Source organism: Bufo bufo, chromosome 5 (assembly GCF_905171765.1).
Source record: "Bufo bufo chromosome 5, aBufBuf1.1, whole genome shotgun sequence".
Classification (NCBI taxonomy): domain Eukaryota; kingdom Metazoa; phylum Chordata; class Amphibia; order Anura; family Bufonidae; genus Bufo; species Bufo bufo.
In genome coordinates, this window is record NC_053393.1 from 364,952,986 (window position 1) to 364,978,009 (window position 25,024).

A 25,024-nucleotide genomic window follows, 5' to 3' on the forward strand; every position below is an offset into this window, starting at 1 on the left:
CATGTGTTAGGTGAAGCTGCGACTTCATGATAACCTGTATTGGTTGGAGTGTGCACAATAAATACACTGTTTGGTCCTGAAACCTGGTGTCCTAAAGGCGTATCTGTGAGAATGACCCCCGGTGAAGAGCTAACCCCCTACAATATATATATATATGTGTGTGTGTGTGTGTCACGGAACCTAGTTATCTCTCCTATGGAGGCTTTTGGTGGAAATTCAGATGCATATGTGAAATGAGAAACAAGCCTAAGGTTATAATGAATGTATGTGTGTATTCATACATTCAGCCCCATACCAAAGATGCATTGCTTAAAAGCACTACCTAGTAGACGCCATTCCTGTGGTTGTTTAAAAATGGTTCTGCTATTTTATGCTGTGTATTCAAGTAAGCAAGAGTTTACATCTCTGTTTCATTTTCCGTTCTTCTAATCCGTCAGAAGAACAGAAAAATAAGGATCCTGTAAAAAAAATGGATCCCGTTGCATCGGTTATGCACATTTGGCATCCATTTGAGCCATTTCTATCTGAGATCCGTTTTTTAGACAGAAAGAAAAGTCCTGTATGGCCGAGTTCCCATCAGCGTTTAGCCTTTCCGTTATCTCCTGCACTGTTATAGGCTCCGTTGGGTTCAGTTATGTGCCGAGCCATCCTTTCCGTTCTCCTGCTCCTATAACGGAGCAGAAGAACGGAAAGGCTGAATGCTGATGTAAACTCAGCCTATGCAGTACTTTTTTTCCGTCTGAAAAACATCTCAGATAGAAATAGCTCAAACGGATGCCAAATGTGCATAACTGGTGGAACAGGATCAATTATTTCTTTTACAGGATCCTTTTTTTAAAGGCTGTTTTTTTTTTGTTTGTTTTTTTAAACAAGAATCATCCTGTTTTTTTATTTTCTATTCTTCTGACATTCTTCCGTCAGAAGAAAGGAAAATGAAACTGAGATGTGAATTCTCCCTAATTATATTTGTTTTGAGTACTTTTTAAAAATTTTCTTGTAATTATGGTAACAGACCTTTTTATTGGCATTGTATAGGGGCCTACCTGAGAGGAGGACTAAAAGATTTTATGGTCATGACCCCCACAATAGTATTATACAGTGACTTTCTATACAGTGACATGATATACAGTATACGGTATGTGTGTGGGAAACGGACAGAGTGGCAGCAGGGCCTGGTCTGGGAGTGATTTTGACTAGCTGCAGGATTGGGGGTTGCATGGGGTGGGGATTGTGAAGAAGTTGCCCATTTGCTGTGGAGTCCAGTCAGTTCTAGTTACACTACTGCCTGTAATTTTGAAGCACTGCAAAGAATAAATAATATCTTAGTTATCAACATGACCACACAGCCCTACACGTACAGTTATGTGCAGAATAATAGCAGTCTAACATCACTAATGTGTTTAATTATTATTTTTGGCAGAAAACATAATACTACATGGGAAAAAAAATCATGACTAGGTTTAGCCGAGTAATGGGCAACGAACAGAATCAGCATGACATGCTCGCTAATTGGGTATAATTGACTTATTTAATGAAAGGGGGTGTTCAAATTAATAGCAGTGTGGAGTTCATATAGTGAGGTCACTCATTCTGTGAAGAAAGGTGTCAATTATGGCCCTTATTTAAAGAAGGAGGGCAGCAAATATTGTACTTGCTGTTTTTCGGTCTTGCTCAGCGAGTAAAAGGGGTTGTTCCAGATTGTACCGAAGAAGTAAGAACTTTGATCAAGAAGTTGATTGGAGAGGGGAAAACATATAAAGAAGTGCAGAAAATAATTGGCTGCTCAGCTAAAATTATCTCCAATGCTTTAAGATGGCAAACAAAACCTGAAACACGTTGTAGGAAAAGAAATACTACCATCCGTGTAGATCATAGAATAACAAGAATGACAAGAAGTATCCAATGATCTGCTCCAGGGAAATCAAAGAAGATCTTCAATTATCTGTGAGTACTGTAAGGCTGCGTTCACACGGGCGAGATTTCCGCGCGGGTGCAATGCGGTAGGTGAACGCATTGCACCCGCACTGAATCTGGACCCATTCATTTCAATGGGGCTGTTCAGATGAGCGATGATTTTCACGCATCACTTATGCGTTGCGTGAAAATCGCAGCATGCTCTATATTCTGCGTTTTTCACGCAACGCAGGCCCCATAGAAGTGAATGGGGTTGCGTGAAAATCGCATGCATCCGCAAGCAAGTGCGGATGCGGTGCGATTTTCACGCACGGTTGCTAGGTGACAGTCTATACACTGTATTATTTTCCCTTATAACATGGTTATAAGGGAAAATAATAGCATTCTGAATACAGAATGCATAGTAGGTGATCAATTGAGGGTTAAAAAATAAAAAAAAATTAACTCACCTTCTCCTCTTGTTCGCGTAGTTCTCCCGGTCTTCAGTTCTTTAAAAAGATGAACTATGGGCTAAAGGACCTTTGGTGACGTCAGATCACATGCTCCAATCACATGGTACATCACCGCGGTGATGGACCATGTCATTGGAGCATGTGATCTGACGTCACCAAAGGTCCTTTAGCCCATAGTTCATCTTTTTAAAGAACTGAAGACCGGGAGAACTACGCGAACAAGAGGAGAAGGTGAGTTAATTTTTTTTATTTTTTAACCCTCAATTGATCACCTACTATGCATTCTGTATTCAGAATGCTATTATTTTCCCTTATAACCATGTTATAAGGGAAAATAATAACATCTACACAACACCGAACCCAAACCTGAACTTCTGTGAAGAAGTTCGGGTCTGGGTACCACAGTCGGTTTTTTATCACGCGCGTGCAAAACACATTGCACACGCGCGATAAAAACTGAACATCGGAACGCAATCGCAGGCAAAACTGACTGCAATTGCATTCCTACTCGCGCGGGTTTGCCGCAACACACCGGGACGCATCCGGAACTAATCCGGACACGCTCGTGTGAACCCAGCCTAACAATCAGAAGATGCCTACCTGAAGCCAAACTATTAGCAACAAACCCTCGTAGAGTACCATTGCTCAGAAAAGAAGTGTTGAAAAGGTTACAGTTTGCGAAAGAACACATTGACTGGCCTACAGAGAAGTGGTGCAATATTCTATGCACAAAGGAGAGCAAGATTGTTCTTATTGAGTCTAAAGGCCACAGCCGTTTGTGAGACGACCGATAAACACTGAATTCAAGCCAAAGTACACTGTGAAGACTGTAAGACATGGAGGTGCAAGCATAATGGTTTGGGGATGTTTCTCATACTCTGGAGTCAGGCCCATTTATTACATACCAGGAACCATGAACCAGTTTATATATATCAAAATACTGGAAGGTCATGTTGCCTTATGATGAAGAGGAAATGCCTTTGAAATGGGTGTTTCAGCAGGACAACGGCCCCAAACACACCAGTAAGTGGGTAACACCCTGGTTCTAGACCAACAAGATTGATGTTATGAAATGGCCAGCCCAATCCCCAGATATCAATCTGATTGAGAATTTGTGGAATGACATGAAAATGATGTTTTTTACTGCCAAACCCAAGAATGCAGAACTGTGGAATGTAGTCCAGTCAGTCTGGGTTGGAATATCTGTTCACAGGTGTTAGATGTTAGTTGACGCCAAGCCTCACAGATATAAAGCAGTTATCCGAAATAAAGGTTATACAACTAAATATTAGTTCAGTGATTAACAGAAAAGCTAAATCTTGAAACAAATTTCAGTTTATAGTGGAAATATTCCAGTTTGTAACCGGAAATGCAAATACTGCTATTTTTTTAAACAGCCTATTATTCCCTTTTATTCATTTTCAGTAAAAAAAAAAAAAAGCATCCCTCACTTTCTCCAGCATTGCTCCAGGAGTGCCAAACGCCTATAACTCTGCCCTTTACCTCTCCAAACAGACATATTTCACCACCCTAATTTCATTGTCCAACAACTGAAAAACTGAAAAAATACTCTGACACTTTTCACTCTCTCCTCAGTCCTAAAGTGCAGGCGCCTATCACAAACCTCTGTCTGAAGATCTGGATGCCTACTTCACAGAGAAAATAGAAAACATCTGGCATAAAATATGCTCCCAGCCACTAAGTGTCATCGATCCCCTTCCCCCCCATTATTTCCTCTGGCTCACTGTCCACACTTGACCCAGTCACAGAAGTCTCCTGGCTCCTCTCTTCTTCTGGTCCTACCTCATGCACTTCTGATCCCATTCCCTCACACCTACTCCAGTCTATCTCTCCACCACTCTCCTAACAAAAATCTTCAACCTTCCTCTCTCTTCTGGCATCTTCCCCTCCTCTTTCAAACACTCTATCATTACTCCATTATTAAAAAAAACTTTCTCTTGACCTGTCCTGCACAACCAACTACAGACCAGTCTCCAACTTCCTATTCATCTCTAAACTCTTGGAGCATCTGGTCTGCTCTCGCCTCATCCACTATCTCTCTGCTCACTCTTTCATTGATTCATTACAATCCGGATTCCACACCCTACATTCTACAGAAACTGCCCTCAGCTACCGCAACAAAAATATGAGAACACACATATAATATAACATGATCCTTTATTGTTAAAAAGACATACAAAACACAAAATCTGACATAATGCATAATTTTGTAGCAATGCAGGAAAGTGACATAGTTAAAAAGGGCCCCCCCAGAAGCCACAAGAAGGTCAGCATATATGAGTCTCAATGGAGTGTGCAAGCTCTATAGCAAAAGACACAAACAATGTCTGTTAATGCTAACTACATAAGAACACCCATTTCGCCTCGCTTCCTCTTGGGGGCGAAACGCGCGTCGCGGTTGGTGTCCTCCTGACGCCCTTGATCTGTATAAGTTTCTGTTTGAACGCTACTTGTGTATACTGGCTATCGCCTTTTCATTGTTTCTCTTTGCTTCGAGTGTGTCCTACCATTTTCTTTGGTGTCTCTAGTTTGGGATCCTTGGCACATGTTTATTAGCATGAGTATATAGGCCTGTGCAAGTATGTTTGTAGCATAATGGGTGTTCTTATGTAGTTAGCATTAACAGACATTGTTTGTGTCTTTTGCTATAGAGCTTGCACACTCCATTGAGACTCATATTTGCGGACCTTCTTGTGGCTTCTGGGGGGGACCGTTTTTTACTATGTCACTTTCCTGCATTGCTGCTAAATTATGCATTATGTCAGATTTTGTGTTTTGTATGTCTTTTAAACAATAAAGAATCATGTTATATTATATGTGTATTCTCATATTTTTGGTGCGCTATTTGATATATGCACACATATTCAGCTATTTGTTTTTAGAAACTGCCCTCACCAAAGTGACAAATGACCTCCTGACAGCAAAATACAACAGTGACTACTCTCTGCTCATTCTCCTTGACCACTTGGTAGCTTTTGACACTGTAGACCACCATCTCCTACTCACCATGCTCCAATCTATCAGCCTAAAGGACACTGCCCTCTCCTGGTTTTCTTCCTATCTCTCTGACCACTCTTTTAGTGTATCATTTGCTGGCTCCACTTCGTCTCCTCTGCTTCTTGCTGTTGGGTTTTCTCTGGGTTCAGTCCATGGTCCTTTCCTCTTCTCTCTCTACACAACCCCAATAGGACAGACCATCGGCAGATTTGATTTCCAGTACTATCTCTATGCTGATGACACACAACTATACACTTCATCCCCTGACATAACCCCTGCTGAATCACAGACCAGTGACTGTCTGTCCGCTGTCTTTAACATCATGTCCTCTCTCTATCTGAAACTGAATCTTTCACAAACTGAACGTCTTGTGCTCGCTCCATCTAATAACTTACCTAAAACTGATATCTCCCTCTCAGTGTGTGGCACTATGATAATGCTTAAACAGAACGCCCGCTGTCTCGGTGTTACGTTTGACACTGATCTTTCCTTCACCCACTATATTCAATCTCTCACCTGCCTATGTTGCCTGCACCTCAAAAATATCTGTAGAATCCACCCTTTTCTCATCTTGGAAACAATAAAAATTCTCATTGTTGCATTACTGATGCATTCCTGACTCAATTAATGTAACTTACTATTGACTGGCCTCCCCTCACCAGACTTTCTCCTCTTCAATCTATCCTTAATGCAGCAGCCAGGGTCACCTATTTGTCTAACCACCACTCCGATGCCTCCACTCTGTGCCAGTCATTGCACTGGTTGCCCATAAAGTATAGAATCAAATTTAAACTGCTTGTCCTCACCCACAAAGCTCTCCACAGCGCTGCACCCCCCTACATCTCTTCCCTCATCTCTGTCTACCACCCTACCCGTGCTCTACGCTCTGAAAACGATTTACGACTGACATCTACCATAATCCAAACCTCTCACTCCTGGCTTCAAGACTTCTCCCAAGCTGCACCAATTCTCTGGAATGCCCTACACCAAGAAATTAGGTTGAATGACAATATACACAGTTTTAGGCACTCCCTAAAAACACCTCTTATTAGGGTGGCATATCACATTCCTTGATCTAACTCCTCTCCATATATAGCCCATTTATCATAGTTTTCTGAACCTGATCCTCCACCAAATTTTCCACCGCACCCATGCACACAGAAGCACTACTGATATCGGCTGGTGACTGGCTCATCCAGCTCCCCTAATTTCCCAAGATGGCTGGACCATTGTACAAAACAAGCACTTTTACCTTTTCTGTCACCCCTACCTCCTCATAGATTGTAAGCTCTTGCGAGCAGGGCTCTCATTCCTCTTGTTCTAATTATTGACTAACCTGTTGCTATGCATGTAACGGATCTCCTGGCACCCTGACCGGGTGCCTCTGTCGATGGATGCTCCTAGTGCTTCCCAAAGACTCCAAGCACTCCACTGGACACCATAACCGCCACAGACCCCACGAACCGCCGAAGCTTGGTTGAGGTCTCGCCATCTCCTACCCACCCTGGACCTTCGACAAGGCTCCAGGCTCCAGTGGGTTAACCTCTCCTAAATCCAGAGAGCAGGAACAGCTCTTACAAGAGGTAGTAGTTATAGCCAGGGGAGTATAGCAAATCTTCAGCGTATAGCAATCCCCAGTGTCGATCAGTTACCCAAACACCAGCCTCAACATGATGAAGGGTAAAACAGGAACTCTTTATTGAACACACAGCATTGACTTATATACACATGACATACTGAGGACATGACATAGCAGCCAATCCTGTACAGTTTAAGCACAACACTAACCCTATTCAACAAACACAATGGCATTGTCTGTGACGCAATCAACAATTAACATGTAAACATATCTTCACCCCCTCCATAATGAATGAATAGGGGACGAGGAGACACATGTGATGGGATTATCTCCTGAGTGTATCATAGGAGTCGGCTGCTATTATAATCAACTATCTTAATCCCATCACTAACACAATCAGTGGGAGTCTCAGTGCAGAGTTAACCCTTTTTGTGTTGCTGAATCCACACAATGCCTTTTTAATGGGCCATAGGAAATATGTGGCATATAAATTACACACATAAATCAGGGTTTATAGTTCCTTGTAACCCCAAAAGGTCTGAGGGGGTCTCCATTGTTCTCGGTCCATAGTCTGTAGGAAGGAGGCTAGCCCTCAGGCTCCTCCAGCAGCCCCAGTGGCGGTTCAGTCCGTCACAATGAATGACTGTTTGTACATGAACCCCTGAATTGTAAAGTGCTGCAGAATATGTTGGCGCTATATAAATAAAGATTAGTATTATTATTATTAACTGGTCGTTAGTGTCCTCAGCTGCCTAGCCGAGACCGCCCGCTTACAGCGCTCACAGATACAAATGTCTCAAGTTTGTATTACGATCTTTTGTGCTTTTAACTGTACCAATTAACATTTTATGTGTTCTATTAGCTTTGCAATATGTTATTCACATTCTTTTTTTAATTTGGTGCAATATATGCCATGGTAGAAAGAACAGTAAGGCCAAGTTCGACGACCAGGCCTATTTACTCCCAAGTTAATGTGGCAATGGTACTAATCCCCCAGAGGGGTAAAACCTAGCATTTAATATAGGTAATAGGGGCCAGAGGGGTAAAACCTAGCATTTAATATAGGTAATTCTAAAATAGATGGACGCTAGAGGGTGAACCTCTTTGACAAACAACATGAAACAGCCCTAAGGGCCTAGACTAAACATACACGTACAATATGGTGAAAAAATATATATACAGGAACGTTCTCACCCAGGTGTGGAGGTAGACCGAGGGTTCTCTCAAACGATGTTGAAGGTAGAGATGGACCTGTAATGGTGGATCGCCATACTGGAAGGTGCCAAGCGCGTTCGCCCCTGTACGTTGTTGGATAACAGGGCAGGTAAGCCCTAGAAAGCCCTATGTGAGGGACAGGGGCTGTTACGCCCTACCTATCTATACGAGGAACTTGCCCCGCAAGGGGCGTCCCCGTCCGGATACCTGACCCTGTGGGGGCAGAATCCCTAATAAACCCTATGTGAGTACTCAGTCCTCAAGAAATAAGCTGTGTCAACCACCGCATGGAGCGGTGGTCAACACTTCTCCTCCATGTATTTCTATGGAAGACTCGGAGATACACAAGTGCTGTATCTGCGGCTCTCCCATAGATATATGGAGGGGGAGTGTTGACCACCGCTCCGGGCACAAGGAGATCCGGAGTACCATACAGGAGATCGTGGGGGATACCATTGGCCGTACCCCCCCCGATCAGACACTTATCTCCTATCCTTTGGATAGGGTATTTATTTTCCTATCCCGGAGTACCCCTTTAATATGCAGTGACATCACAGTAAAGGGTTAATATGCACAGTGACATCATAGTACAGGGTATACACAGTGATGTCACAGTCAGGGTTAAGCAGCTGCATGCTTGCAGCACATAGTACAGGGTGATCTTGTACCTTAGGCTTATATTCACTGGTCGGGCACCACTGTCTCTCTGTGGGCGGCAGCCAGACACGGACTGAGGTAAGGGCCCTGGCTCCTTCTTTTTCTCCCCTGCGTGGCTGCGCAGAGCTCTGGGGGCGGAGCTGGCAACGTTCAGAAGACGTGCCTGTGCGGCGGCACGCTCCGAGCCCCAGCAGCCACTGCTTTCTTAAAGAGGCAGAGAGGGGCTCAGAGCGGCCGCGGGCCCCGCTGCGGCTCTTCCATTCCATTAGTCCGCTTAGTCCACCCGCCAGACGGCCGCGGAAGCCAATAATTGTACTCAGAGGCGTTGCTAGGGTCTCAGAAGATCCGGGGCCCAAGCCCCAATGAATATGGCCCAGTTCTCTAAATCGACCCTGCCCCCGCACACCGCATTTTGCTGTACTTGCTATACAGCAGCACATACCCGTCACATCCAGGACCCCCCAGGTGACGTCTCCTCTGATGTAGATCTTCTCTGTCATCATCTTCTCCACTCGGTCCGTACAACTTCTCTCAGCCGCCTCGCCTCTGCAGAGTGTGACACACGGACATCTTAACTTCCTCACATTCCTATCATCACCCCCAACCTAGAGTCCCCACAGTGTTATCCTGTGCTCGCTGTGCCCCCCAATATCCCCAAATACTATCCTGAAGGAGCCCCCCATAGTAATAGTACTCCTCATAGTCCCACCAATAGTAATTCCCTTCTAGAATGCCCTTATTAGTAATACTACCCCCCACACTGTCCTCATTATGTAATTAGCCCCCACACTGCCTCATTAAGTAATTTGCCCCCACACTGCCCCACATTATGTAATTTGCCCCCACACTGCCTCACATTATGTAATTTGCACCCCACATTGCCCCATTAAGTAATTTTCCCCCCACACTGCCCCACATTATGTAATTTGCCCCCACACTGCCCCACATTATGTCATTTGCCCCCACACTGTCCCACATTATGTAATTTCCCCCCATACTGCCCCACATTATGTAATTTGCCCCCACACTGCCTCTATTAAGTAATTTGCCCCCCACACTGCCTCACATTATGTAATTTCCCCCCCACATTATGTAATTTGCCCCCATTAAATAATTTGTCCGCCACACTGCCCCCCATTAAGTAATTTGCCCCCCACACTGCCTCACATTATGTAATTTGCCCCCCACATTGCCCCCATTAAGTAATTTCTACAACAAACTGCCCCCCATTAAGTAATTTTCCCCCCACACTGCCTCACATTATGTAATTTTCCGGGCCCCCCACACTGCCCCACATTAAGTAATTTGCCCCCCACCCTGTACTTGTTCCGCTGTTCTGCTAGGCTGCTGCACGGGCATGAGTTCAGTCACTTCAGAGCGCAACCCCGTCCTGCAGCGCTTAATCCCGCGAGACCCGTGACCTCCCCCGGTGTGTCTTGAGGGATCACGCTCCAAAGTGACTGAATTCATGACTGCACAGCAGCCTAGCAGATCAGCGGAACAAGTACAAGGGGGGTGGGGAATAGCATTCAGGGTACTTGCGGCGGTGTCGGGTGGGAGCCAGAGCAAGGCCCCCACCAGCGCGAAGCCTTAGGCAGTGGCCTAAGTGGCCTAATGGAAGAGCCGCCTCTGCTCAGGATACAATATTTTCAACATACAATGGTCTTTTCTGACCCATCATAAGTTGAAACTAGACTCAACATACAATGTTTTGGACTCGGATCCATCCAATCAAGGTCACTTCTCTGATAAATAGATGTATTAGTTGCCAGTTAGCAGCTTAAATCTTAATTTTCTCTTATCTTGGATAACATTTTGGGGCTGTGGAACCGATTACTCAACTTACAATGGTTTCAACATAAAATGGTCGTCTTGGAACCAATTAGTATTGTAACTTGAGGGACCACTGTATAAATATAGCCATGCATATGCCTATGTCTTGTATCCAATGTTTGTATAAAGAAGGGGTTTGTGTCCCTGAAACGAGTCACAATTTTGGAATTAAAGTTGAAATCATCTTGAATAACGTTGGAGTTTGGCGCTGGCCTTTCTTTTATCCACAGGTTTGAGACACTATCAGTGCCTCAGATTTCTTCTTCACAATCCTTTGACAACCTGCTTTTCCGCCGGCGAGGATCCATGATCTGCTGCCTCCGTGATTTCACCCATTACATGCTTAATCAGTGGTTGTGACTCATCACAATCCAAAAAGTTGAGAGCATTACCTACAGCTACACTCGTGCGAATACACGTGACATTACTGTACTACCCTATGTGGTGCTTGGCGCTGTATTTTTATTAATTTCATCTTTGTGTATAAAAAGACTGCTGTGTATATAAGATGGGACCTGAGGGACAGAAACAGATAGTGGGGCTGGTACAGCTTCTTATGCATGCAACATATTGAACTCCATCTTCTTTCTTTTTTCAGGATCTAAAATGGAGGCACTGAGTTATGCATGCACCAATTTTTCACTTGATTTATTCAGGAAATTATGTCAAAACAACCCTCAAGGAAATATTTTCTACTCGCCACTAAGTATCTCATCAGCATTGGCCATGATATTATTAGGTACAAAAGGTAAAACTGCTGAACAAGTGTCCAAGGTAGGTAACATATACCTAGATAGTACCCATTGCCTATGGTGGCTCTTAATCTACAATCAGAAAATGCATATGCAATGTAATATTATTCTATGCTGAATGCAAACATTTCTATAAGGTTGTGAAGTTTATGCAACTGCTTATTGCCCTTGGTAGCAAGAATCACCACATGAGTTCTGAGCTGGATATTTCTTCATTATTGTTATATCATGTAGTATCATAGGTCAGTTCTCTGAGTCAACTAAAACCATAGTAATTTGCTTCTTATCAGCTAAGGATATCTAATGATCATAGTCTCACCATAACAACCCATGCCGTAACAATGCTTAACCGCTTGCCGCACACGTAACGCCGATAGGCGTCCGGGCGGCAGCGCTCTCAGGTCTCAGCGACGCCTATTGGCGTCATCTCGTGAGACCTGAGATTTCCCGTGAGCGCGCGTTCACAGGAGCGCGCAGTTCACAAGTTGATCTACAGCCTGCCAGCGCTGATCATTCGCTGGCAGGCTGTAGATGTTAAAAAAATCGCATCAGAAAGGTATATTAGACGCTGTTTTGTTAACAGCGTCTGATATACCTGCTACCTGGTCCTCTGGTGGTCCCTTTGCTTGGATCGACCACCAGAGGACACAGGCAGCTCTGTAAGTAGCACCAAGCACCACACTACACTACACACACACCCTCCTGTCACTTATTAACCCCTGATCACCACATATAGACTCCCTGATCACCCCCCTGTCATTGATCACCCCCCTGTAAGGCTCCATTGAGACGTCCGTATGTGTTTTGTGGATCCGCAAAACACCGACACCGGCAATGTGCTTTCCGCATTTTGCGGATCTGCACATTGCCAGAACTATATAGAAAGTGCATTTTCTTGTCCGCAAATGCCGACAAGAATAGGACATGTTCTATATTTTTGCGGAACGGAAGTGCGGACCCGGAAGTGCAGATCCGCAATTCCGGATCCGAGCGGGACAAAGTCTGTCCCCATAGAAATGAATGGGTCCGCAATTCTGTTCCGCAAAATGCGGAACAGAATTGCGGACGTGTGAATGGGGCCTAAGGGTCCCTTATCACCGCCAGTTAGTTAGCCACTTGTTAGGTAGTTAGCGTCCAGCCCACCGCACTGCAGTCACTAATTAGTTGCTGATTAGCGTCATCGCTGTCGCTAACCAGCACTAGTACTATATAGTATCTGTAAGTGATCAAGACTGATAGCAATCAGATCTATATCAGTACATTAGGGTCACCTTAGGCTCTACAAAAAACGCAGTGTTCTCCCGATCAGGCCTGATCTTGTGCGCACACTTGCGTTCAGTCAGCCCCACCGCAGTGACAGAAATGGTTTTTTTCTGATCACTGCAAAAACACCTTAAAATTGCTGCGGCACTATAAAGATCACTTTTGAGCTTTTTGGATCTTTATAAGCGATCGCAGCTTTTTTTTTTTTTTTTGCACATTTTTTGGCAGAGATTTTTTCATCCACATTGATCTATGCGAATTAAGAAATCCGTGCCGTTCATTTTTCCTTTCAGCCCAGAGGCTGAACGAAAAAAATAAATCTCATTACCCGTATGCTCAATATAAGGCCTTATGCACACGACCGTGCCGTTTTTTGCGGTCCGCAAACCGCAAATTAGAAAGAAGACACCCCAAGGTATTCCGTGAGGGGTATGGTGAGTTCATGTAAAATTTTATTTTTTGTCACTAGTGAAATATGAGACTTTGTAAGAAAAAAAAACTATTTCCGCTAACTTGTGGCAAAAAAAAAAATCTTCTATGAACTCGCCATTCCCCTTACGGAATACCTTGGGGTGTCTTCTTTCCAAAATGGGGTCACTTGTAGGGTATTTATACTGCCCTAGCATTTTAGGGGCCCTAAAGCGTGAGAAGTAGTTTGGAATCCAAATGCGTAAAAATGCCCTGTGAAATCCTAAAGCTGGGTTCACACTTGAGCATTTTACAGCGCGTTCAAACGCGCTGTAAAACGCTCAACACATGAAAACCAATGCTTCCCTATGGCCCTGGTTCTCACTTGAGCGTTTTACAGCGCGTTTGAACGCGCTAAAAAACGCCCTACGCTCGAAAAAGTTCTTGAGCTTCTTTGGGGCATTTTGACGCGCGTTTGTGGCCATAGGACACTGCAGTCAATCACACAAACGCACGTCAAACGCGCGTTTACTATTGCAAAAAACACGCATAAAAACGCGCGACAAAAACGCGTGTTAAACGCGCATATCAAATACGCTCAGGTCTGAACCCAGCCTAAAGGTACTCATTGGAATTTGGGCCCCTTTGCGCACCTAGGCTGAAAAAAAATGTCACACATGTGGTATCACCGTACTTAGAAGAAGTAGGGCAATGTGTTTTGGGGTGTATTTTTACATATAATGTGTTTTTAGTGCACCTACAAAGAAGATTTCACCTAATGTTCAGAAAAAGGTATAACAATTTAAGAAATAGTAGGGCACACCTACAATTAGCTGCACATGGAGAGTTTTTATGAAAACAATGTATTTTATTCAAACCAAATTGTATATAGTATTACATAAAATCGTTATTAAACATATATACTTAGCATGCTATATAATATTTATAATAGTACATATAAGATCAATAAAAATAAAAATCATAGAAGAAAAAAGTCCTGTTGAGTTCCTCAATTTAATTGTTTCTTTCTTTAGCTTGGTATAAATATGTTATATTATTCATCCAGCAGGTGGCCCAGATAAAATAATCGCAGTCGGCGATGCTGGCGTTAAGGAGAGAAAATATCATGCACAAACTTCAATATAGTCGGATGAAATCTTTAACTCTGTATCGTTGTATTGAACTATTCATCCAGCAGGTGGCCCAGATACAAATCGCAGTCAGCAATGCTGGGGGTTAAGGAGAAAAAGTCATGAACAGGCTACAATAGTCAGATAGAATCTAATGCTGTATAGTATAGTAGAATAGTTAGTGTATCTGAGTTTACTCACAGTTTGTTGAATCTTTGCCGGTTATACTGCGACTACCGTGGCATCCCACGTGTAGTACGATTACTGCAGGCAGTGGTGTGGTTTCCAAGAGGTTTCTCTGTAGGTGTGGGGATCCTCGGTAATCACTTGTAGGAGTGCCGTGTTAGTGGTTTTCCTGAAGTGATTCCTGCACAGATGCTTTAATCAAGCGGCAGGTCAGGTTTCACTGTGGCTGTCAATTTTCGGTTTTTCCTTTAAAGTATCGATACCGATCCCTCACCTTATGTTCAACTTGAAGCGCTTGAAAGTCCCAATCCTATATTTGATTTCATGGGGTTATCCTTACCAAACGCGTTTCGGAGTTAACTAGGACTCCTTCCTCAGTGGTTCATTTTCCCATGAAAAATCATCAAATTTATACATGGCTATGCAGGTGTATTTCAGTCTGATTTAATTGTGCTATATTGAAGTTGTGGAATGGAATCCTTGGGAACTCACAGTGCTATATAGCCAACATCTTTATATCCTCATATATATATATATATATATATATAAAATTATGAGGAACAATGTCCAAATGTAATAAAAATGTCAGATTAAAACACATAAAACAATATTGCATTATTAAAACGGCTATCTGTATATAGAAAAGATTTTTGCAAAAAAAAATATATATATAGCCCAAAATAATTTTTTATAAATTTTTCTTTTTTTAATTTTTACGTTATTATTACAAAAATATAAAATGTGATACAATAAAAGTTTTATATAAATGTCACAATATATCCCTATACAATTCATTGATATTGTCTTTCTCTCGTCTTCATTTTTATTTGAAATCCAAACACTTGACACTTGTGATAGTGTTGCATTTATTCTATATGAAAGCGGTATTGTTGCGGTTTTTACCGATATTAAACCTTTTTTTTCTTTTCCAAATTAAATGGGACCTGTATGTCATGTTGACCCTCAGTTAGTTGGTATTGTTTTAATGGAGAAAAAAAGGGTGTGCCTACATTTTTTATTTTATTTCATCTGTCTCGTATCTTAAACAGTCATTCTGATTCATACATTTGTAAAATAGAGCACGATGTATAATAGGATGAATAAGGTAGTGGGCTGAGTAGAGCAGTATAGCACAATTAAATCAGACTGAAATACACCTGGATAGCCATGTAAAAAATTTGATCATTTTTCATGGGAAAATTAACCACTGAGGAAGGAGTCCTAGTTAACTCCGAAACGCGTTTGGTAAAAGTTAACCCCATGAAATCAAATATAGTATTGGGACTTTGAAGCGCTTCAAGTTGAACATAAGGTGAGGGATCGGTATCGATACTTTAAAGGAAAAACCGAAAATTGACAGCCACAGTGAAACCTGACCTGCCGCTTGATTAAAGGGCTTCTGTCACCCCACTAAAGTCATAATTTTTTTTTGGGCTAGTTAAATTCCTTATACTGCGATATATGAAAATATAATGGTCTTACTTACTTTCCTTCAGCAGTTTCTTATAAAAACGAACTTTTATAATATGTAAATTAGGTCTCTACCAGCAAGTAGGGCGTCTACTTGCTGGTAGCCGCCGCAAAAAACTGCCCCCTCGTCGTGTTGATTGACAGGGCCAGCCGCGATCTCCTCCTCCGGCCGGCCCTGTCAGCATTTCAAAAATCGCGCGCCTGTGTTCATTCGGCGCAGGCGCTCAGAGATGAGGAGGCTCGCCTCCTTAGCACTCCCTCAGTGCGCCTGCGCCGATGACATCTTCTCTTTCGGTGATGTCATCAGCGCAGGCGCACTGAGGGAGTTCTGAGGAGGTGAGCCTCCTCATCTCAGAGCACCTGCGCCAAATGAACACAGGCGCGCGATTTTTAAAATGCTGACAGGGAGGAGGAGGAGATCGCGGCTGGCCCTGTCAATCAACACGACGAGGGGGCGGTTTTTTGCGGCGGCTACCAGCAAGTAGCCGCCCTACTTGCTGGTAGAGACCTAATTTACATATTATAAAAGTTCGTTTTTATAAGAAACTGCTGAAGGAAAGTAAGTAAGACCATAATATTTTCATGTATCGCAGTATAAGGAATTTAAGTAGCCCAAAAAAAAAAATGACTTTAGTGGGGTGACAGAAGCCCTTTAAAGCATCTGTGCAGGAATCACTTCAGGAAAACCACTAACACGGCACTCCTACAAGTGATTACCGAGGATCCCCACACCTACAGAGAAATCTCTTGGAAACCACACCACTGCCTGCAGTAAGCGTACTACACGTGGGACGCCACGGTAGTCGCAGTATAACCGGTAAAGATTTAACAAACTGTGAGTAAACTCAAATGCCGAGTCAGTGTATGTGTGGACAGGGGCATCTGATACACTAACTATTCTACCAAAGAAATACAAGTGACTATACAACATTAGATTCTATCTGACTATTGTAGTCTGTTCATGACTTTTTCTCCTTAACCCCAGCATTGCTGACTGCGATTTGTATCTGGGCCACCTGCTGGATGAATAGTTAAATACATCGATACAGAGTTAAAGATTTCATCCGACTATATTGAAGTTTGTGCATGATATTTTCTCTCCTTAACGCCAGCATCGCCGACTGCGATTATTTTATCTGGGCCACCTGCTGGATGAATAATATATCATATTTATACCAAGCTAAAGAAAGTAACAACTAAATTGAGGAACTCAACAGGACTTTTTTCTTCTATGATTTTTTATTTTTATTGATTTTATTGATCTTATATGTATTCTCTTATATGTATTATTATAAATATTATATAGCATGCTAAGTATATATGTTTAAAAACGATTTTATGTAATACTATATACAATTTGGCTTGAATAAAATACATTGTTTTCATAAAAACTCTCCATGTGCAGCTGATTGTAGGTGTGCCCTACTATTTCTTAAATTGTATTTATTTTTTTTTTTAATTTATATTTATTTATCATTTCATTTTCTTCTTCTCATTAAAACAAGACAAAGATAGGGGATAGACATTGCAGATATACAAATATACACCATCATGAGTTACAAAGGATCGCAAGGACAATTTTTTTTTTTCCCCCACCCAATTTACTTTTGCTTCGCAATAAATACAGAGACACAGAAAAAGAAAAACCTTTTTACCCCCCCCCCCCATCCCATCCCCTCCCCCACCCTACCCGCCACCCTCACCTCCACCCTCTTGGTTGTCTTGGGAGTATCTTCGAGGTATTTCCTTTCCATGACCTCTTTTCAAGAATTTATATTCTCCCCCCTTTTTTTTTTTTTACTCCTTGTTACCCACCGGTTTCACCTGGCTAGCTTTCTCGTATCTATGCACCCTTTCACATAAATTTTTCCACTCTACCACACTTGGCGGGCTGTCCGCTCCCCATCCTCTAGCCAGTACAACACGTGCCAGCATTAACCCTTTTTCCCATTTCCTTTCACTTTCTTTTTCCGCCCCAATTCTTCTAATATCTCCCAGCACTGCTACCCTGATCTCCAGAGGTGCGGGTTTCCCTATCTCTCTCCCAAGGTCCTGAAAAACTTGGGTCCAATACCCCTGTACAATCGGGCAGAACCAAATCAAATGCACGAAATCAGCCCTCTCCTCTCCACACTTCCAACATTTTGCCTCCCCTGTTTTGTACATCTTATTCAATACCCTGGGGTAATATAGGTCCGATGGAGGATAAAAAACTGCGTCAATCGGAAGCTACTGGAGATGGTACTCCTTTTTACATTTTTATAAATACTTCTCCATTCCAGAGTTGGGGGTTCCACCTCTTGTGCCCATTTCTTTTCACTATTAAATCTAGTCACCCCCCCCCCCTAATCCCTTCTTAATTGATACTTTGTGAGATTGATACTTTGCTCCCAATTCCCTGATAGCAAAATTCAGCAAAATCTGAGTGTTTCGTGATAAAATATTCGCTATTCTCAGTTTTATCAAATGCATGTTTTAATCTAGCATATCTAAACCACGTGAGGCAATCTTTATCTATACTTAGACCCATTTCCTCTAGTGTCTTCAGCTGTCCTTCCACCACCATCTGGGGCACAAACCTAATACCCTTTTTATCCCAAAATACAAAATCTTCAAACTTCCAAAATTCTTTTAAATTTAGATTTCCCCAAATGGGGGAAAATTTTAATGAGTGATTTATTCCTAATAATTTTTTAACATTAACCCAAACTAAGTGTATCATATTACTAATTGGGCACTGCCTACCCTTTATTTTTATCACTCCAGTTTCTAGAGTACTAATGATGTTTATATTGGAGACCTCCTAATTCCCCTTCCAAAAAACAACGCAGTCTATCATCCTCCATCATTAACCACTGAAGCTGGGATGCATAGTAATAACCCCGAAAACATGGAACGGACAGGCCGCCATCTTCCTCATCTAGCCATAAGTATTTTTGTTTCAGCCTGACCCTTTTTCTCCCCCAAATAAGGTCATTTTGTCACTCCTTCTAACGAATTGAAAAAGTGGTCCCCTATCCAAACTGGGCAGGAGGAAATAACATACAGAATCTGTGGTAGCAGAACCATCTTTATTATCGCGATTCGATCCACTTGTCGGATTAACAATTTTTGCCAGGTACTTGTTTTTTCCCTAACCCTTTTTAAAAGAGGCTCGATATTGAGTTCTAGATACTCCTGTATCCTCGAACTAACTTTAATACCCAGATATTCAAACGACTCCGTGGGTTTCAAAACTTTAAGATTTATTTCCTCCAGCCCAATTTCCTGGCCAATTGGGAGCAATACCGACTTTGTCCAGTTCACCCTAAAGCCGGAAATAAGACCAAACTGATTTACTGTTTCCATCAGGTACAGTACCATTGGTACCCCCCCTTCCACAAAAAACAAAATATCATCAGCATAAAGGCATATCTTATCCAGTGCACCATTTCCCCCAAACCCCCTTATTTTATCATCTGCTCGGACCTTACAAGCCAACGGCTCAACGAATATGGCGAACAATAATGGGGAGAGTGGGCACCCCTGACGGGTTCCCCTCTGCAAAGGTATCGATTCTGATATTACTCCATTAATTTTTACCCTGACTTTCGAGTTATTATATAGAAGCTGTACCCATCTAATGAATTTTTCTCCCAGATTACACTCATGCATAACCTTCCAGAGGTATGCCCATTCCACCCTGTCAAACGCTTTCTCAGCATCCAAGGACAGGATGGAATGAGCACCCTCCCCGCCCATCTGCATGTTCAGTAATGTTCGTCGAATATTCGACTGAGCCTGGCGTTTGGGTACAAACCCTGATTGATCCGGGTGTATTAACTTCTCAATAACTTTTCTTAGGCGGTTTGCAAGTAATTTAGCACATATTTTAAAGTCAGTGTTGAGGAGAGAGATGGGGCGATACGAATCCACCTTTTTCTCGTCCTTACCCTTTTTACCTATCAGACTTATTACGGCTTCCGAGAGGGAGGACGGAAGTTCGCCCCTATCCATTGACTCATTTAAGACCTGCACTAACACTGGAAGAATGACATCTCCATATCTTCTATATATCTCAAAAGGAAGACCATCCAACCCAGGACTGGAGTTCCCCTGAATAGTTTTCAATGTCTCCCGTAATTCCTCCACTTCAATGGGGCCATTCAACCAGTCCCTCTCCTCCTCCGAGAGTCTGGGGATCGGTACTCCCTCCAGGAAGAGTCCGAATTCTTCAGCCCCCCCCCCTCCCTCTGAGGAGTAAAGGTCCCCATAATATTCAGTAAACTCGAGCTCTATCTCTCCCTGGCTGGATGCCATCCCCCCATCTCTCCTCTCAACACTATCAATCCTATTACCCCCCCTTTGGCTCTGTATAAGTGTGGACAACAATCTCCCCGACTTACCAGATTCCCTAAAGTATCGTTCCCCCTCAAAGAACACTTTTTGTTGTGCTTTGTATTTTTACATATACCCATACTGTGTGTGAGAAATATCTCTGTAAATGACAACTTCTTTTTTTTTTTTTTTTTTTTTTTACAAAGTTGTCAATTTACAGAGATATTTCTCTCACCCAGCATGGGTATATGTAAAAATACACCCCAAAACACATTTCCCTACTTCTTCTGAGTACGGCAATACCACATGTGTGACAAAGGGGCCGAAAGTCCAACGAGTACCTTTAGGCTTTACAGGGTTGCTCACAATTTAGCCCCGCCCAAAATGCCAGAACAGTAAACACACCCCACGATTGACCCCATTTCGGAAAGTAGACACCCCAAGGTATTCACTGAGGGGCATAGTGAGTCCGTGGGAAATTTTTCATTTTTTTGCCAGAAGTTAGCAGAAATGGAAACTTTATTATTATTTTTTTTCCCTCAAAGTGTCATTTTCCGCTAACTTGTGAAAAAAAATTAAATCATACATGAACTCACCATGCCCCTCCGCGAAAACTTTGGGGTGTCTTCTTTCTAAAATGGGGTCATTTGGAGGGTATTTATACTATCCTGGCATTCTAGCGCCTCAAGAAACATGACAGGTGCTCAGAAAGTCAGAGCTGCTTCAAAATGCGGAAATTCACATTTTTGTACCATAGTTTGTAACCGCTATAACTTTTGCGCAAACCAATAAATATACACTTATTGGATTTTTTTTTTATCAAAGACATGTAGCACAATAAATTCTGACGCAAACCTGTATAGAAATTTAATTATATTTGAACAATTTTACCAGAAAAAGTTAAAAATACACTTTTTTTGAGAAAATTGCGGTCTATTTTGATTAATATCATAAAAACGAAAAATCTCAGCAGCAATCAAATACCACCAAAAGAAAGCTGTATTTGTGAGAAGAAAAGGAGGTAAAATTCATTTGAGTGCAAAGTTGCATGACCGAGCAATAAACCGTTAAAGTTGTGAAGTGCCGATTTGTAAAAAAGGGCCTGGTCACTAGGGGGGTATAAACCTGTGGTCCTTAAGTGGTTAATGTAGACATCATTAGGTTGTAAAAAATTACCCGGTGAACTTTTGTTTCGCAATTTGTAACCATACACAATGCTGCTAACATGACTCTGTTACAAGAGTTATTTATTTATTAGAGTGACTAAATCAATATATTCCACAAAGGAAAGCTCAATCATTAGCAGGTTCTACTGCTGTGTGCTAACGTTGTGCTGGCCACACATACAAAAACCACACTCAATGGCCACACAATTTTGAAGATAATTCTAGGGGCCTGCTGTACTGCTACATGCAAATATTACCTGCTCATACAGTAACAGGCAGCAGCAAGATTATAGGGGTCCCTGCAGAGACTTCATGAAGGGTACTGGCTGACCTGTGTCTGTACCTAGAAGTCGTCTCCGCCACCAGAAGCATCTATAATAAACTAGGTAGTTTGTGAAATAATCTACCCAATTTTTTATATGGATACATAGGCTGGTTGAGATGTAGTTTACAGTATGTATATAGTAGGTCAGTCTACTGTGCCATCTGCTATTTGTGCCGGTGGTAAGAGACTAGGGTCCAACCTTGCTCAGGTGCTCTCAGGGCATTCACCTGCTCCCCTCTGGGCCAGTCCAAACGTGGTCAGACTTACCTTCAAAACTGTTTGGCCATTTGTCGGTGCAGGCAGACGGAGTGTTGTCCACATGCAGCTGCCTCATAGTTTGAATAAAGCCTTAAAGGGTTTCTCTGGGAATTAAGAAAATGAAAATACTTAAATATTACTTTATTATAAATATATTAGCGCATGCCTTTTATTAGTTATAATGACTAGTTTTGTCTACAGAGCAATCATTAGGAGAAATAAACTGGCTGCCCTCCTATTAGTACACAGGAAACCTGTCCTAATCACACAGCAGGACAAGTCACTTCAGAACACTGAGCTAAAGAGCTGCCTCAGCCTCCTCTCTACTTAATGATAATGATACAATTTCTAGCTGAATCTCTGTAGGAATGGAGTTCATGAGGAGACATGAAGTAAAGAGAGGATGGACAGGACAAACTGTGGTAATGTGAGGCGGTGGTAATGGAGACTGGATACAAGTGCTGCTGCCCATTACCACATCACCACCATCTTCTTTGTACTTCATATCTTATCATGAACTCAATTCCTATACAGATTCAGTTAAAGATCTTATCAGCTGTATTCGGGATCATAATCCCTGACAAGCAGAGCAGAGAGGAGGATGAGGCAGCTCTTTGACTCACTGCTGTGAAGTAACTTGTCCTCCTGTGTGATTAGTACAGGTTTTATGTGTACTAATAGGATGGCGGCCATTTTATTTCTCCTAATGATTACTCCCTAGACAAAACGAGCCGTTATAACTAATGAAAGGTATTTGAGAATAATTCCATTGAGAACCCCTTCAAACAAGTAACAAATAAGAAATGATGAAAATATAAGTGAATGCTATGGCATATCTATTTATAGGGCAGCTCCTATTCATTTGAATGGAAGCTGAGATGTAAGAACCCAGCATGGCCACTACACTTTGAATAGAGTTGTGCTTCGGGCTCCATTCAAAGTGCTAGTCTTAGCACCAGCACCCTCAAACAACAGCTGATCATGGGGGAGTGAGGTCTCGGGTGACTTCTGATCGGATATTGATGACATATCCTGAGGATAAGTCCTCAATGTCAAGAGCCTGAAAACATCCTTTAAGGGTTTTGGTAGAATTCAATATAGCTGTCACCCTAAAATATAAGTTAATGTGAAGTGAAAATAAGGTGGTCTTTTTCTGCCATCAATCTTCTATGTTTCTATGCTGTGTGAGCAGGTAATATTTGAAAGAATCTCTACGGTGGGCACCCAAAATAAATTTTATTGGTGGGCCCTAGGCATTCCAGTCCAACACTGCCGATGGGTAAAATAGATTATATGAAATGGCCACATTGTATATTTGTGTTTGAGATACAGAAATTAGAAAGTGGACCCCATATTAACGATAACAATCTCTATACAGTCTTACGGAATATATTGGAGCTACAGTATATAAGCAACTGGAATTAAATAATAAATATACAGTATAAGGGCGAATGCACACGGCAGTGTTTCACGGCCATGAGTGGTCCGTGGTAACACGGCCTGGATTCCTGCTGAGAGCCTAAATGACCTGGCATTTTTTTGTGATTTTGTGCACGTGGTGGTTTAGTGACCCTAACTTTTTTATTTGTTTGACTACCAAAATAATTTTTGCAATGTTTTTACTTGACACTTGGGACTTTTTATTAGCATGTTTTATTTAGAGATTTTTTTTACCTTTTCAAGGTTTAATTTGGGGGGAACCGCTAACCACTAAACAGGCACATCTGATCAAGGTCTCCTTAGACCCTGCAGCTCTGCTCCTGCCTCGAGACACCTGTCGGTTTACGTGACCACCAGAACTAATAGAGGAAGTGGCTCGGCCCCTTCCTTCTCTCCCTCCCTGCACTACTCCACGATCTCCTGTCGGCACAGGAGAAGGCAGAATCTGTAATAAACCGCTCCTGTCTTCTCCTCCAGGTTGGGTCCTGTGTCTGACAGCCAGGACCCAACCTGCTCCTGCTAGATTGCAGGAGCTTTAATCCCAGCGCTGTACAGCTCTGGGATTAAAGGGCTACCTGATCGTTTACATACGTGCTATCTTCACAGGGTATGTGCAGATAGGACGTATATAGTCAGTGAGAAGTCAGGAAGTGGTTAATATGAGGACTCCCTGTCAAAAGCTCTGTTTTGAGGGGACTGCAATACTCAACTTGCATTGGAGCTGTTCAATACAGAGTTTAGCAAAATAGCGGACCCAGTGTTTTACTAAGGGTCTCTATCACCTGTTTGTGCTGCCCTCAGACTGGTGACAGATTCATGGCGGATATAATGCTACAATTTAACAGTTGTGAGGTTTTCTATTGTGCTATAAATGATCTAACATATATGTATTCATTCTTTTATCTGAATGGACATTTAGGTGCTGCACTTTGATAGTGTTCAAGACATTCATTCAAACTTTCAAACCCTGAACGCTCAGATTAATAAGAAATCTAGCTCCCATTCCCTGAATCTGGCTAACCGGTTATATGGAGAACAGACTTTCAACTTTCGTCCTGTAAGTCAAACAGTTTAATATTACATTATTTATTACGTAGATTATATTTGTAAGACCTCTTGCACACGACTGTGTCCATTTTGTGGTCCACAAATTGCGTATCTGTAAAATATGGATACTCTGTGTTGTATCTGCACTTTTTTTGCTCACCCTCTGACTTCATATTCTTCATATTCTGCGAACATATTCTTTTTGCAGATACAAACGCAAAAACAAATGCAATCGCACTCTGCAACCAGCACTCTTTTTGATAATCCGCGTGCTTTCTGCATCTGTATATCTATTCTACAAAAAGATAGACCATGTTCTATACTTGCCCACAAAATGTGGACTATGGACCTATTGACGTCAATGGGTCCTCAAAAATGCAGATACAACAATTTGCGGACAGCAAAATACGTACGATTGTGTGCATTAGGCCTAATTCTAACAAAGAGGAGCATTTCTATATTTCCTTCACAGGGCTCACATAAAGAGATAGTAAATACAAAATGTTTCAATCTGTTACATCCATTTACGGACGTGATATTTCTGAAGACTGGTGATGGAGTAGTCTTTCTGCTGCACACCACCTGTTGTATGAA

General features: G+C 42.2%; 1 protein-coding gene across 1 annotated transcript in view; it reads left to right on the forward strand.

Moving 5' to 3' along the window:
- The window catches only part of LOC121001243 (leukocyte elastase inhibitor-like), a 74,088-nt gene that overhangs the window by 30,372 nt on the left and 18,692 nt on the right, over positions 1-25,024 (forward strand). The window contains exons 2-3 of the mRNA XM_040432218.1: positions 11,267-11,442; positions 24,303-24,440. Of these exons, the coding sequence (XP_040288152.1) occupies positions 11,275-11,442; positions 24,303-24,440 (306 nt within the window). The 5' untranslated portion in view covers positions 11,267-11,274. The remainder of the gene's footprint in view (positions 1-11,266; positions 11,443-24,302; positions 24,441-25,024) is intronic.